Source organism: Phycodurus eques, chromosome 20 (genome assembly GCF_024500275.1).
Source record: "Phycodurus eques isolate BA_2022a chromosome 20, UOR_Pequ_1.1, whole genome shotgun sequence".
Lineage (NCBI taxonomy): Eukaryota > Metazoa > Chordata > Actinopteri > Syngnathiformes > Syngnathidae > Phycodurus > Phycodurus eques.
The window spans coordinates 1,228,200-1,242,595 of record NC_084544.1 but is presented as its reverse complement, the minus strand read 5'-3'; the positions used below and the strand labels follow the sequence as shown (position 1 = coordinate 1,242,595).

Genomic DNA, 14,396 nt, shown 5'->3' with positions numbered 1-14,396 from the left:
GGGTTTATTATTCGGGGCCAGGGTTTCAAATCAGTGTTTGAGAACAGCGACGTATTTCATGCCCGAGTTGGATTTGAACGCATCGGATGTGTACCTAATGAAGTGTGTGTGTGTGTGTGCGCGCTCGGAGGAGGTAATGGTGTGGAGAAGACGAGACTCATTGAGGCCATGCGACAAAAAGAGCTAAGTACAGAAGGAGTATCCAGGCCTAAAGCCAAAGAAGTTCCTTAAAATTCGAATTTTAAGCGAATTTCCCGCTTACCTTTGTTTGAAACACTAACCAAGGTTTGAAACCCTACCTCTGACTTAAAACCCTAATTTGAAACACCTAGCCTTGTTTGAAACCTTAACCCTGACTTGAAACCATGATTTGCAGGCCTAACCTTGGCTTTCCTTTCAATCAGATAGCACATATTTTGGTGTTCCTCATGGTTGTGTCGCAAGCACCTTGTAGTTCTCTCAAGTGGTCATCAGACTCTCCCCCCGACCCCCGGTTGACCCTCTTGGACCTTTAGGTGTTGATTGCTCTACGACCGCTAAGTCTTTCCTCCTCGCCAGGGTTCAGCGGTCAATGAGGCGGCGGGGCCTGACGGCGGCAAATAGCGTCGATCACCTTAAACGCCAAAGGACGAAACACGCGCACACGCGCGCACACACGCTTACACTTGGGCCAGACGCAGCAAAGGAATGTCGGGAATCCGGGAAAGGGTTAAGCTACTGCCACTAAGCGCGCGCGCGCACACGCACGCACACACACACACACACACACACACACACTTTTAAATGATTTTAAGTCATTCATTCAAAATGATTTTTAATTTTATTTTAATTCAATCTATTTGAATGGCGCTTTTAATTCTCTTCTGGTTTTCTCCTGACGTCTTATTCGCCAACTCGCGGTAAAAATCCCTTTTTTTTTTTTTTTTTTTTTTTAACTAGTGTCATATGGTTTCAAATTGTTGACTGGAGCGCCAAACACAATACCTTGAATCAATTCTATAATGGAGCAGATGAATGCTAACGGCGGGCATGTTGTAGTACACAGTGCGTGGCCAATGGATTTATGGGTTTCGCTTTTTTTTTTAAGGGCGGTTCAAAGAACTTTCCGTGGTGAACGTGTAGAACTTATTCTCCAAATTAGATTTCAAGAGATGTGACAGATACTGTTGAAGATGCGCAGGACTCGGAGCGCTGCCCGATTATTGTCTGCATGTGTGATCGGTTTCGTGTCACGGGTGAAAACAAAACGTGGCCCGCATCTTTTTGTTGAACTTACAAAGCAGTCGGCCCGTGGCAGCTCGACACCACATTGACGCGCCGCCGCGAAATGCGCAAACAGATCGCCTTTCTCAAAAGGAATGCAACAAAAGACACGCACGCGGGAATACAAGAAAGACGCTGGGGAAAACAATAAACGTAGACGTTCAAATGTTGTTGATGTTTGAATGTTTATGAAATCCGCTTTTAAGTACAAAAAAATGTCCACACGCTAGTTTTTTTGGTTGTTTCAATTGTACCTGAAAGCTCAATTTGCGAAAATGAAATGTCCTCAGGCATTTAATTTGGTCATTTAAAAAAAAAAAGTAAATGCCACAAAGCCAAGAAGAAATACATGTCCGCGCACAACAAGCGCCAATGAATTGAATTGAAAGTGCACAAGCCAATGTAGCACAAAGCTGGATTTGGAAAACCAGAACTCCAACCTCTTTTGAAGAAATAAGGTACTTTTGTGTACATGTTCCACATTTTCGACATCTTTCTCCTCTCGCTTGTTCAGCTCTGACCGAGCGGTTGAGAATGCGGCCCGTGACCGCAAGGCATCGGGTTTGATTCCCGCAACAATAAGCTGCTCTCCGGCTGCCCTTCGAATTGGCTCCAAACACCGTGGCGCCAACTTGTGGTCATATTTGCTACTGCGCCCTATGCAGACTTCGTTCGTTCGTCCATTGAAATGCAGAGCGAAAAAAATAGATGTATACAAAGAAATACATATGTCCTAAATAAACGTTTGAAAACAAAGACTGAACAAATTTCATGCGAATGGCTTGTACTAAAAAGTTAAAAACTATGCTGGCCCTGAAGCGCAAAACACAACAGCAAACGAAGAACGATGTCATCAGTGGTGTTCCGATCTTCCCAAAGCGGCGTTGCGGTCGTGCGTGGACTCGACGCGGCGGCGCGCCCCGATGTTTCCCCGAAGTGCGACGGGAAGACGCGCGCAGGCTCGCCGGCCGTGCGGGTCGGCGCCTTTCCTCCTCGCAATCAGGGCACGTTTATATTATAAATGTATCATATTTAAGGTTTGTGTCGACGGAGAGCGTGAAAACGGGGCTGAGACAATCCTCGGAAGGTTTTTTTTTTTTTTTGCTACTAGTAACTTCCTGGTGCGGACGACGCGGCCCGTGCCCAAAAGGTATTTATTGGCAAATGTCCGACGTCGTCGCACAACCTTGAAAAGGGACTCAGAAGTAGAGCTTGGCCATGGCCTGCAGGAACTTCTTCTTGCGCTTCTGCGCCGCCAGCTGCAGAACCTCCTCCGGGTTGCTCGTGTTCAGCTCGGCCTGACCGATGGCTTTGATCTGGGGAGCAAAGGACGTTTCGTCAGGGACGCCTGCACACCGTTTTCAAAGGAATGAATGTGAGGTCTTCAATTTGCCACCCAGAAAGCTACAAATATCCATCAACAAAAATGGTGTTTTGTTGTGACTTCATCGAACTATTTAGCTTGTACGCAGGTTGCACCCAATAATCGGGAATATGCAAGAAAAACATTGGAACAGGGGTGTGTAAACTTTTTATATCCACTGTATGTTGACGCTTCTTACCGCTATTTGTCTCTTTTCTGTCTCGCCGCGCTTGTGGTGGATGTCTGATCACACAGTCAAGGTTGCGTTTATAAATATTAAAAAAAAAAAAAAAAAAAAATTGAAAGTTGAACATTTGAGTAAGGATACGTGTGAGGTATTCCAAGATGGTGACGTCCCAGATGTAATCGTAGAAGGAGTCCATGGCGTCGTGGCTGGCTCGAAAGACACACAAACACGGTCGTACGGTAGTTGGCTTGTCGTGTCGTGTCGTGCTCAACGGTGTCAAACTAAGTCTACCTGTTCTGCTCTTGGAGCGCTTTGAACGCCGTCATGTAGTCCACTTCCCGCAGGAACTGGCACAGGACCGCCACCTGCAAGCCACACAACACAAATGTACAACACGATACGCCATGAATACAACTCAAACCCATCTATACAGCGCTTGGAAAAAAAAAACAAAGTGCTGCCTGTGAATAAAGGTCAAACATACTAAACCAATCAAAAAGGGAAAAACAATAAAAACTGCTAATTACAAATGGATAAATACAACTTTTTAAATAAAAAGATCTCTCTTTGCCATGCATTATGTTTCACAGATAAAATACAACCACAAACAAACGTGCACACAAAAACTCTTACACACATGAATGCGCCAAAACAAAAAATACACAATACAGAGACGCACACGAGACAAAAACGTATGATGGATACAACCACAAAATGGACAAGATGCGCACAAACGCACGCAAAACATGCACATAACACAATAATAATAACAAAAAAAAAACATTTCAGAATAATAGACGCAACACAAAAATAACTCAAATAAAACCACAAACAAAAACACACAACACAAAATACCCAAAAAAGCGCAAACAAAAACAGGTCAAAAAATACCCTAAATAAAACCACAAACGCACAAAAACAGTCACCAGAAAACAAAGCCACAAATGCAACAACTAATGACAGATACCTAAAAATGGCAAAAATATGCGCACACACACACACTATATATAATATACCCATACACAAAATACACACAAAAACAAAAGCAAAATACAAAACTGCGCACACAACAACAACAAAAATCCAACCACAAAAATGCGCAACACACACATGCATACAGAATGGAAAGAGAATACACAAATGCTTACAAAAAACACACACCCCACAAATGCAACCATAAAGGACAAATACCCAGAAATATTACAAAAACGTATAAATACACGCACGCAAAAAAACAGATGCACACACACCAATGATAAAAAGGCAGTGTGTAATATTCGTGCACGTGTGTGTGTGCGTGCGACCTGTGTGTGGCAGTTCATCATGGAGCAGCACTTGATCATCCTCTTCAGAACCTGAAGGCAAAACACACACACACACACACAAAATGAGCGACGGTGAGGAGCGGCCGCGGGGAAGACGCTCGCTCTGTGCGGCCACCTGGTCCGTGTAGACGTCGGGCGCGACGGCCTTGCTGAAGAAATCCGACGACACGCCGCCGGCCTGCAGGTACAAGTTGAGGGCGGCCGAGTACTGGTTGGTGGCTGCGGGGACAACGCCGCCGCCGCCGTTAAGGATGCAAGTCGCCAACTAAACAGTATTTCAATTCATCTGGCGATTAGTTTTCCAAAAACTCTTTTTAGTTTCCATCCCGGGAGCATAAAGTGATTGTGATTCAATTATCGGTTTGGTCTGTAAAACATCTGTCCGAAAATCTGCTAAAACGTCGATGACAGATTTTTACAAATGTCCTCGTTTGTGTGTCTGCAGTCTGCCAACATGGATGACAGAGACGGGATAGGAACGGGCTACATTTACTCCAGTAACATTTTGGAAAAAGCGTACTTGTCAGGAGTTTTACTGCTGCATACTTTTTACTGTTAAGAAGAAACGGTACTTTTACTCCGTTACAATAATCTATCTACATGCCGCTCGCTACTTTCATTTCTCAATAATTGCACGCGCGATCTATTTTTAGACTTTTGTTTTTCGACTTCCGCATCGGGCGCCGTTGCTCCAATCCGCCGTGACTACCACAGTGACGTCTGGCACAAGTTCACCGATCAGACCGTACAAAAACGTCACTGTCCGCCCACAAAAGTCTCCGCGGGCCAATCAGAGTGCCTCGTGACAGCTGCGTGTGACTCCTGTTTACGTTACAGACTCCGAAAAACAACAGCTTCAATATGCAGCGTAGTTTTGTCACTGCCCAAAACGTTGATATTTCAGCCCACTTCTCACTTGAGAAAACACCTTGCGCCGAGTTGCAGAAGCGTTTGCTGTTGTTTTGGCTGTGCGGATTGGCAACATTCGCACTATTTTATGGTCCCACGTAACTGTGAAACACGATGATCGTTACCGAAGTAGATGTCGGCCTGCGTGATGAGCCACGATTGGTTGTTAGGGTTCAGCGTGAGGGCGTAGGTCACCAGCTCCTTCACAGTCACGGCCACCGCCTCCACGTCCACCGCCTGGATGCTACACAACGCGCGCACGCGCACCTTTAGAGACGACGGCGTCGAAGGGAATATAGGAGACGAAAGACTGCAGGCGTGTTACTTGGGCAGCGACGCCGGCCAGATGGAGAGGTGCTCGGCCGTCACGTCGTTGACGATGTCGTCCTGCGGAGGGCGACAGAGCATCGAATCAATCATCGCGCGAGCGAGCGGAGAAAGAAGCGGAGGCGGCGCGGCGTACCCGGACGATGCTGTGCAGCCGCACGAAGAGCGAGATCAACGTGGTCAGCACCAGTGGCTCCTGACGCGCAAACGCGACACGGACGACGTCACAAACGACGACGACGACGACGACGACGCATTTTATGCTCGTACTCACTCGGATCTTCTTGACAAACGTGATGAATTTACTCCTGGAAGGACAAACAAACACAACACACGTTTTGTGCCATTCATCTAAAGATGCCAATGACATTGATGGATTTATCAGATTTTTCTCTTTTCCATGACAACGAACACAAATGCAATGCGATGAGTGTCCTTTTTTTGCTTCTTTTACAAACGTTCCTCAAGCCGTCTTTAGCATTGCACGCCTTTACGGTTACTTTGATCGTATAAAGACAAGAACGTAACGGGTTTAATGAGTAGTTCGGACCATTTCAGAATCAGAATGAGAATCATCTTTACTTGCCGAGTTAGTCCAAAAAATACACACAAGGAATTTGTCTCCGGTAGTTGGAGCCGCTCGAGTACGACAACAGACGGTCAATGGACAGAGAACACTTCTCTGCACTTTTATCAGCAGTTTGAAGGGCAGCACACAGCGATTTTATGAAACTGACCGCTTTACCATTTGACACTTTTGTCTTCCGTGTTGTAAAAAGAGGTGTATTTCAGTGGGTCGCCACCATTTGCTGTGTTTGTTTTTCTTTTTGAAAACAGGACTTGAAGCGCGGCTGCTGCAGTGTGGGAGACATTTCGCCATAAGGTGGCATCCCAAAATTGCTCAATGTGGGGTTTTTTTTTTGTCTTTACTTTTATAGATGAACTTCTCTAGAAATGACCTATAGCATCATTTGGATGTTGCTGGCACCTGTGCAGGATGCCCATGGAGGACTCGCGGTGCTTGATGAGTCCCACGCGCCCGTCGTTGCTCCTCTTGTGCTGCAAGGAGACGCTGCAGATCTGCACCACCGCGTCCCAAAGCTCCTTGGCCGTGCGTCGGCTCTCTTTGGGACCCGGGAGCTCCTTGCACGTAGATGCCAGGAGCTGGCCCAGCTGATGAGGGAAGGTGTGGTGTGTTTTATGAGAAAAACACTTTATTAACAACAAAAATTGCAACTAAATTACAAGAAGACCGAAAAACAGCACGAAACTTCATTTTGTGTAAAATCCTTCCAAAGCGACAGCAGAAAGAGAAACACACGCAGACGCAGAGTGTTTCAAGCGCTCATGTTGACGTTCGCAGGACGCGGGCGTGTCACCTTGACGTAAGGGTTGTTGGCGACGGCCGAGGGCGGCACCTGCAGCGTCAAGTAGTCGTTCTCCCTCCAGTTCAACATGAAGGCCACGCACTCCTCGCCGACCGCCTGCCGCAGCGGAAGATCTGCGCGCAAAAAAATGTGAAGAAAAACGCCGTTACAGCCCGACCGCGGCGACCTGGGGCACGGCCGGCGCCGGCGGGGAAACTCGCCGCGGATCCTCATCTCCAGGTATCCGCGAACTCTGCTGACGAGGTCGGGCGGCGGCCGCTCCTTGCCGCCGTCGGCCGCCGCCGTCTCGTGGGCTCGCACCTCCGTCAGCAGCAGCTCGTTGAGCATCACCTGCCGCAGACGCGGGGAGAACTCCGTCACCAGCTCCAGGCAGGCCGAAAGCAGCTGCCGCGCGTGCACAAAGTCCTGAAACGCAACCGTTGCGGATTTCGTGAGGGCTCCCAAAATAGCTCAACTCTCGTTGTTATGGAAGGGTTCTGAGGGGGCGGAGCTAAATAGAGCATCCCTGCGCCATGACGACATGATTTGGTGTCACGCCACAACGTCACAAATTCTCGCTAGGACGTCATACTACAATGCCGCTACGTTATCGCACTATATGATGTCACACTACGATGTCAGCCTATCAACGTAGACGACACCGCAAGAGCCATCAGGATTTGCAAAGCGAAGTGTACCGTGACGAACGGAGCCGATCTACAAGACAATGACGTCATCGTCGTCGGTACCTTAATGGCCGTGCAGTGGAGGCCTTTAGCCATGAGGATGTAGACCAGGTCTTTGGTCAGGTTGTCTTTGATGGCCAGGATCACGTTGATGTAGTCCGGAGGGACTTCCCACTGGGAAAAAAAATAGGAGAGCAGCGTTAGCATTAGAGTTATCGAATGATCTGATCAAGCTGTTTTTGGTTTATTCCCGGTGAACTCGAATGCAGTACGAGTCCGTCTCGCAGGGTTGTCAAATTCTTTTTTTTTCGTGGGCCACATCGCAGTTGTTCCGGAGTTTAGGATTTCCCTCAGGCGGCCGGTATGACTCACCTCGTCATATTGTTACATACAGTGGAAACAACAAATTGGTGGATAATTTGCTTTGAAATCAGAAGTCGAGGATAGCAATTGAACTATTGTTGAAGTCACTGGAAAAAAGAGTTTGGTGACCAAAAATTAAATACTTGCAATATAATTATTTGCAACTGACAATTTGACATGTGGGTATTTATGCACGTGATTCGCTTCCGGGAGTTTGCCGGCGGCGGCCCACCTTGCCGTTGACTCTCCAGAAGGGTCTGTCGGCCACGTCGTGCAGCTCGTTGAGGATCTGCCGGATCCCGCGCGGGTCCGAGCAGAGGATGAGCCGCTGCTCCAGCTGCCCGACGCTCACGCTGACCGACGCTGCGGAAGAAGAGCGGCGGCGTCAGCCGCCTGCGGCGTTCCCGCCTACGAAGCGCACGCGCGCTTACCCGGGGTGTCGTAGAAGGACGGCAGCGGCTTGGCGCCGAGGTCGACGGTGGCCGAGCGCTTCCTCAGCTGCTCCGCCAGCAGCTTCCTCTCCTCCTCCCTCAGGAGCTCGCTGAAGAGCTTGTGAGAAGACACCACCAACGCCAGCGACAGATCCTCCAGGCCTTCGCAAAGGCCGCTGCCGCGCAAGCGCCGAGATAAGAGCCCGAGCGAAGGCGAGACGGCGGCGACTCGTTGCCTTGACTCACCGCATGAAAGTAGCCATGTTCCTTCTGGATGCTTCTGACGAACGCTCCTTCTCCAGGGACCGCGTGCACACCTGCAAGATCAACGCGTTCCCCTCACAACACGCCGTCCATTTGGTGCAACGCTTGAAGCTGACGCGAGAGGAAGCCGAAGAGGACGCTACAGTGCTGCACGCCTTCGGGATTCTTCCGGTTTATATTGAGTGACGGAGTGCGGTCACGTGCTTTGTTGAGACGCATTTTGGTCGATGCCGCTAACAATTTCTAACATGTTGCCTTTTCCTAATTTCTTTGTTGTGCAGAAGTTATTCAGAGGTCCAGAGTTTTATTGTTGCATACACAATAAAAGTGATTTTCATTTGTCAATATGGCGATAAAGATAAGAAGGGCATTACCTCTAAAATGAAGTCCAGCAGGCGCTTGCTGGGCTTCATGAGCAGCTGCTGGAAGCGCACGCTGAGCACTTCCGCTTCCAGGGCGTCGCGCACGGCGTTGCACACGCACAGCTGGCGGCACACCTCGTCCAGGCCCGCCTCCCTGCGTGACGACACATCGTCGGGACGTCAACGGCCGGCGATACGGAAAATCGCAGGACGGGTTCTCTCGCTCACCCTTGCTGGGCCTTGTACGAGAGCTCCCTGAGGACCGAGTGCCTGAAGTGCTTGGGCAAAGTGCGGCTGGCGTTGTCCTTGATGAACGCTTCCACCACGGCCTGCGCCCAACACGAGCGTCATTTCATACAGCGTTGCCTTGACTTATGAATCCCAAAAAAAAAAAAAAAAAAAAAAAAACACTTGTATCCCAATACAACGTTCCCCTTTCAAATGACTGAAAACACCAAATAGCACTCTCTGGTATTATAAGAACAAAAACTAAATACAACGTTAACAGTTGATTGACGATTTCATGCACTAATTCAATGAGCATTGCGCTGCTGCTCCTGGTGTGCTCGCCTAGGCCACTAGGGGGCATACGTATAGAGATACATGAAGAAGATGCGCCATCGATGCTAGTTTTGTTAGCCTGTCTATGACGTTTTGCATTGTGTGTTAGCATTCAGCTCGGGGACTTGGGTCAGACAAAGATATGTGGTGTTTTAAAAAAATAAAATGCCGGCACAAAACACAACTGTGCATGTACATTCACAACTGATGAAGGCCGGATTTAGTGAACTTTGCCGCCTGAAGCGCACTCAAATCTTTGCTCACAACTGGAAGCAAAAAAACAAAAACAACCGAGCGATGGCTTACTTGAAAAACTTGAACGTTGGCCATTAGCAAGTCTACATACCACTGAACGCTATATATCAAAAGTTTACACACCACTTTTCCAATGCTACATTTTAGTGATAAAAATTAGACCATGACAGGATAAACCCACTAGAACATCTGAGCTTTATCAGTGGTTAATCAGAGACTGGGGGCAAATGGGGGCAGCTCGGCGCTCACCTGGTAGCCGCGTGCGCCGAGCAGCCCGTTGATCTGGTCGTAGCGCGTGGTCTGAGAGTCGCGGGAGTCGCAGTCGCCGGTCAGAGCTTTGCAGGCGTTCCAGTAGCCCGCCAGGCGCTCCTCGTCCAGGTGGACGTGCACGGCCGAGTCCAGCTGACGAGGCAAAGACGTGCGACGGGACTGAACCGAAGCATTTTCACATCCTGACGCAAGTGCCGGCGTCGGGTGTAATGTATGAAATACCGCTTTTGATGCAAGCGAGGAGGCAATATCCCGCACGAGATGGGCTGGGGGGGAGGGGCTAAAAGGTGTGTTTGTACCTTCTTCAAGAGCTCCTTGGTCTGCCTGAAGTGGTCTCTGGCTTTCTCAAAGGCCGGCCGGTCCGTGCAACCGTGCTGGAAGAAAATGGCGCCCAAGTCGTAGTGAACCTGAAACGAGTAGAAGGCGGACCCCGTGAAAGCAGAAAGTCCTGACCGGCGCGACGTGAGACATCGTCAGGTGGGCCTCGGGAAATCATCCGATGTCACTTCAATGGTCTGATGGTTATTTATTTACTCGAAATAACGAATGGTCGTTCAACTATCTATGCCAGCGACGTGCAGTGACGAGATGGCATAAAGTACTCAATCAACCTGTGTATCCACTTTGAGTGACATTTTTGTTGAAGATCTTTTTCCTAATGTAAGATATTGGTTGCGTCGGAGCCCACCTGGCAGTGCAGCTCGTTAGCGCTGATGCGGAGGCCCGCCGTGGAGGATTCGGTCTCGCCGTTGGCGGCGGCGGTATCGGCGGCCAACAGGTCCAGAGTCCTCACGGTGTGCACGTAGAAGTCCTTCTTCAGACGCAGCGCCCCCGCCAGGACGCTGATGGAGTCGCTGGCCTGCTCCTTTAACTGGACACGCGGAACGGAACGGAACGCATTCATTCATTACTTTTCCCGTTATTTAATCCATCACGACTCCTGAAACATTTTTCAATTGGTTGCATTCCTTTATTAAAAGGTTCAATTTTATTTAAACAATATTTTAGGAATGGATGGTCTAATTTCACATAAAATAATACATTAGATTTCATTCAAAAATACATTTATCGAATTGATTTATTTTAAAATTATGAAATAGTAAAGTATTTTCAGATTTTACCTTTTCAAAACTTATTTTTTTAATGAATTGATTCTTTTTAACAATAAAATGCTTATTCTGTTATATTAATAAAATGTTAACAACTCACTCATTATTTTAAAGTTTATTTTTAAAATAATTAATTGAAATTCATTATAATAAACTGTTATTTTATTTTTAAAAGGGTCTTTTTACTTTCAAAAATTACAATAAAATAATAGTCTTTATTAAGTAATTGATCAAACAATTGATTGTATAAAAACAATTATAATACAATCATTTTCATTTGATTTACTAAAAAAAGAATTCTAGTAAAATAATGGACATAGTTCTATCACGAAACCATTGTTCATTTTACCGTAAAAAAAGAATTACAACAAAATTAAGCAACAATTAATATTTTGTATATAATTAATAAATCATTGATTCATATATAATTTTGAAAAATAAAAGTATTTACTCAATTAAAATGCAACTGAGAGGACGGACGTATGACAGCCTTTAATTAATAACTTGTTTCCATTTTGCAGGAAGCGAAGCCGTCACGGCGTGCGGCAGCTGAAACCGAGGCCGATCGATAAATGAAGCACCCGAGACGTTTCCTCACCACACTGAGGATGTTGTCTGTCATCTCTTTTTCCTGCTGCACAACACTCAACCTGCAGAAACGACCAACAAACAAATTCACGCCCCGTGTGAAATCTTGTCGCGATTGCGATGCGCCCATCGCGAGAGAAAACTTGCATGTTCATCTGGTGCGGCCCCGGTTTGGTTTGTTTCTCGGGAAAGCTGCTCAGCACGATGGTTCTGATGGCCCTGGTGAAGCGGGGGAGAGTTCTTCATCCCGCCGCCGCGGCTTCGATTTTAAACGCAGACGTTTTTGGGTCTCACCAGCGGTTGTAGATGAGGACGGCCATGGCGGTGGTGGGCGGCAGCGTGGACAGGTCCAGGTCCACGTGTTTCACGCCCGCCGGCACTTTGCTGACGCACAGCAGCTCGTTCAGCAGCATGTTCAACACGGGGATGCTCAAGCTGGCGAGCGGACGTTGAGGGTTGGCTTTGATTCCATTGCATTCATTTCATATAAATATATGTCGGCTGTAATATCTTCATGCACGGATCCGATCGAGACATTGCAGACATTACAGCCGACGCCATCTCGCTCCCTCCGCGGACGTTTCGTTTCGCGTTTGATTCCAAAAGCTTGTTTGCGTTAATGCGTTTCTGTCCTTGACGCACACGCACAGAAGTGGTCATCGGGGTCAGCCGCGATGTCACCGGTGGCCCCGCGGCTAACTGTATCGTGGCTAATCGGTGTGAGCAACGGAGCCTGAAAGTTCAACAGTAAAGAGCAATGCGATGCAAAACCTCGGAGACAGAACTTATATCTTAACAATGACAATTTCATTGTCCATTATTAACACAGATGTGAATATAAGACTAGATACACCAGTGCGATTTAATTCTTTACATTTGATTTAATTATGTCATTAGTATTACAGAGTGCTATGTTTCTTATTAAAAGAAACGTGTAAAAATGTGTTGCTTGTTTTTCTATTGCCGTATTTTGGGGGAGGCTGGAACAGATTCATGACATTTCATTCATTTCAATGAAATTCTCCACTGCGTAGTTACGTAAAACACACCCTTTCTCCAGCGCGTCGAGGTCCCACTTCATGTACGCCGCCACTTTGAGCGCCAGCAACTTCAAGGTTCGATTCCTGCGGTTGTCGGCGGGAGGCTGCACCTGGTTCTGCTCGTTCACCGACGGCTTGGACGCCTGCTCCAGGAACTGGACGACCAGCTGCACGCCCGTCGGGTCTGAGGAGGCGCACGGGTATCGTCATCGTCGCCACGTGGGAAAGCGCGTCATCCCGAGACCGTTGTAACGTCGTGCTCTCACCTGGGTTGGACTTCTGCAGGTGTGTCTCCAGCAGGGACGCGTCCAGGAGGAATTCAAACCAGGAAGTCTGGAGCGGCGTGCCCGGCCGGCTGCTCGTCACGGCGGCGACCCGGTCGGCCGCTTCTGCGCTCATCCTCCTCTGGTGAACACGATTTCATAGAAAATGTGAACGAACAATAAAGTGCATTTACGACGCTACAGAAAACGTTTCCTTATTCAATCTGAGCCTGGAAAAAGCCTGAATGTTAAAGACAGCTTGTTCACTCTTTAGCATGTGTTAACATATACATCTTGTAGCGTATATGTGTTCAATATTTGCCTTTTAGAGGCGGGGCTTGTGAGATTATTGTGTTTGTGCGTTTTCCTGTTCTCTAAATGGCTTAAAAGTGCTTTGGCGACTGTGGCTCTCTTTTCCCACAAGCGAGGGCATGACAAGAAGTAAGTAAACTGTACTGTTGTTAACAAACACATAAATACGATCGCTCAAAACTAAATGATAAACCACGATGTTGGAGTTAAGATGGTTTAGGGGTTGTCTCGTGGTTACCAAGAATAGCCAAAAACGTTCAAAATAAACTATAATAACATTGTTTTGTAAAATAATTTAAGAACTGCATATCTACGACAAATCTGTTGAAGAAACAATCGGGAGTAGCATGTAGCTAGTTTGTTATCGCCTCCCTGGTAGCCCAGGCGGGCGGGGTTTCCACAACATCAACCAGCGTGCATGTGTGTGTACGCCAGTTCGGAGCAGCCGCTATGATAAATCAAGCACACTGCTTCCTCTGTTGTTTCATTTACGATACATTTTGTCGCTAGCAGATAAACTTTGGAGCCCGGCGTTCTGACCGGAGAGTAAATTATCTTACCTTAGTGCGTAAAATATGAATTAGAACAACACAGAACGTTTAAATAACGTTCAAAGTGGGCCTAAATGTTTGGAGAGCGACATAGCGCTGCTGTTTCTCACGTAATTGATTCCGAGCATCGCCATTGCGTTTCCTCGGCTTCCGGTTCCGGTTCGTCTTCGGGAGGGTGAAAGTGGGCCGCATTTGGCGCATATTTATATTTATATCAAATATTTTAACTTTTTACTATATTATTACACATATACATTGGGTTGCTGTTTTAGTGACGTCCTACACAAAGTTGTCGATTTATAAGGCTATTTGAATGTCTTTTTATCCTCTTTCAATGCGTAAAATGTCATTCTACGGTAAACATATATCACCGTCAATAATATGCTACACATTTAGAACTAAATGTACAAAATTACTGTCGCATAAGTAGATGTTATTTACCATATACAGACATGCAACAGCTAAATGTTTTTTTTTCCTCGTTTCGATTAGATTACTGGTTGTACTGCACTTCATTAATAGTATATGTGACTGTTGCTGCCGTGTCAATTTAACTTCCCTCACAGGACAAATAAAGTATTTAATTATGACCAATACTGT

The 14,396-nt window shown here is 47.0% G+C and overlaps 1 protein-coding gene across 1 annotated transcript; it reads right to left on the bottom strand.

Annotated features, from left to right (window-relative positions):
• Window positions 1-1,423: 1,423 nt before the first annotated feature.
• On the bottom strand, window positions 1,424-13,935 carry ints8 (integrator complex subunit 8). The gene is made up of 28 exons (XM_061665656.1): window positions 13,806-13,935; window positions 12,937-13,075; window positions 12,680-12,854; window positions 11,925-12,065; window positions 11,778-11,849; window positions 11,641-11,692; window positions 10,622-10,804; window positions 10,233-10,340; window positions 9,913-10,065; window positions 9,076-9,176; window positions 8,860-9,001; window positions 8,468-8,538; window positions 8,222-8,397; window positions 8,023-8,153; window positions 7,491-7,601; window positions 6,963-7,167; window positions 6,754-6,875; window positions 6,363-6,547; window positions 5,649-5,682; window positions 5,511-5,570; window positions 5,373-5,434; window positions 5,173-5,291; window positions 4,254-4,357; window positions 4,118-4,168; window positions 3,105-3,178; window positions 2,955-3,019; window positions 2,826-2,869; window positions 1,424-2,579 (listed from the first exon to the last, which is right to left on the bottom strand). Exons 2-28 carry the CDS (start codon window positions 13,067-13,069, stop codon window positions 2,463-2,465), a joined length of 2,991 nt encoding a protein of 996 aa, XP_061521640.1. The 5' UTR covers window positions 13,070-13,075; window positions 13,806-13,935; the 3' UTR covers window positions 1,424-2,462.
• Window positions 13,936-14,396: the final 461 nt, after the last annotated feature.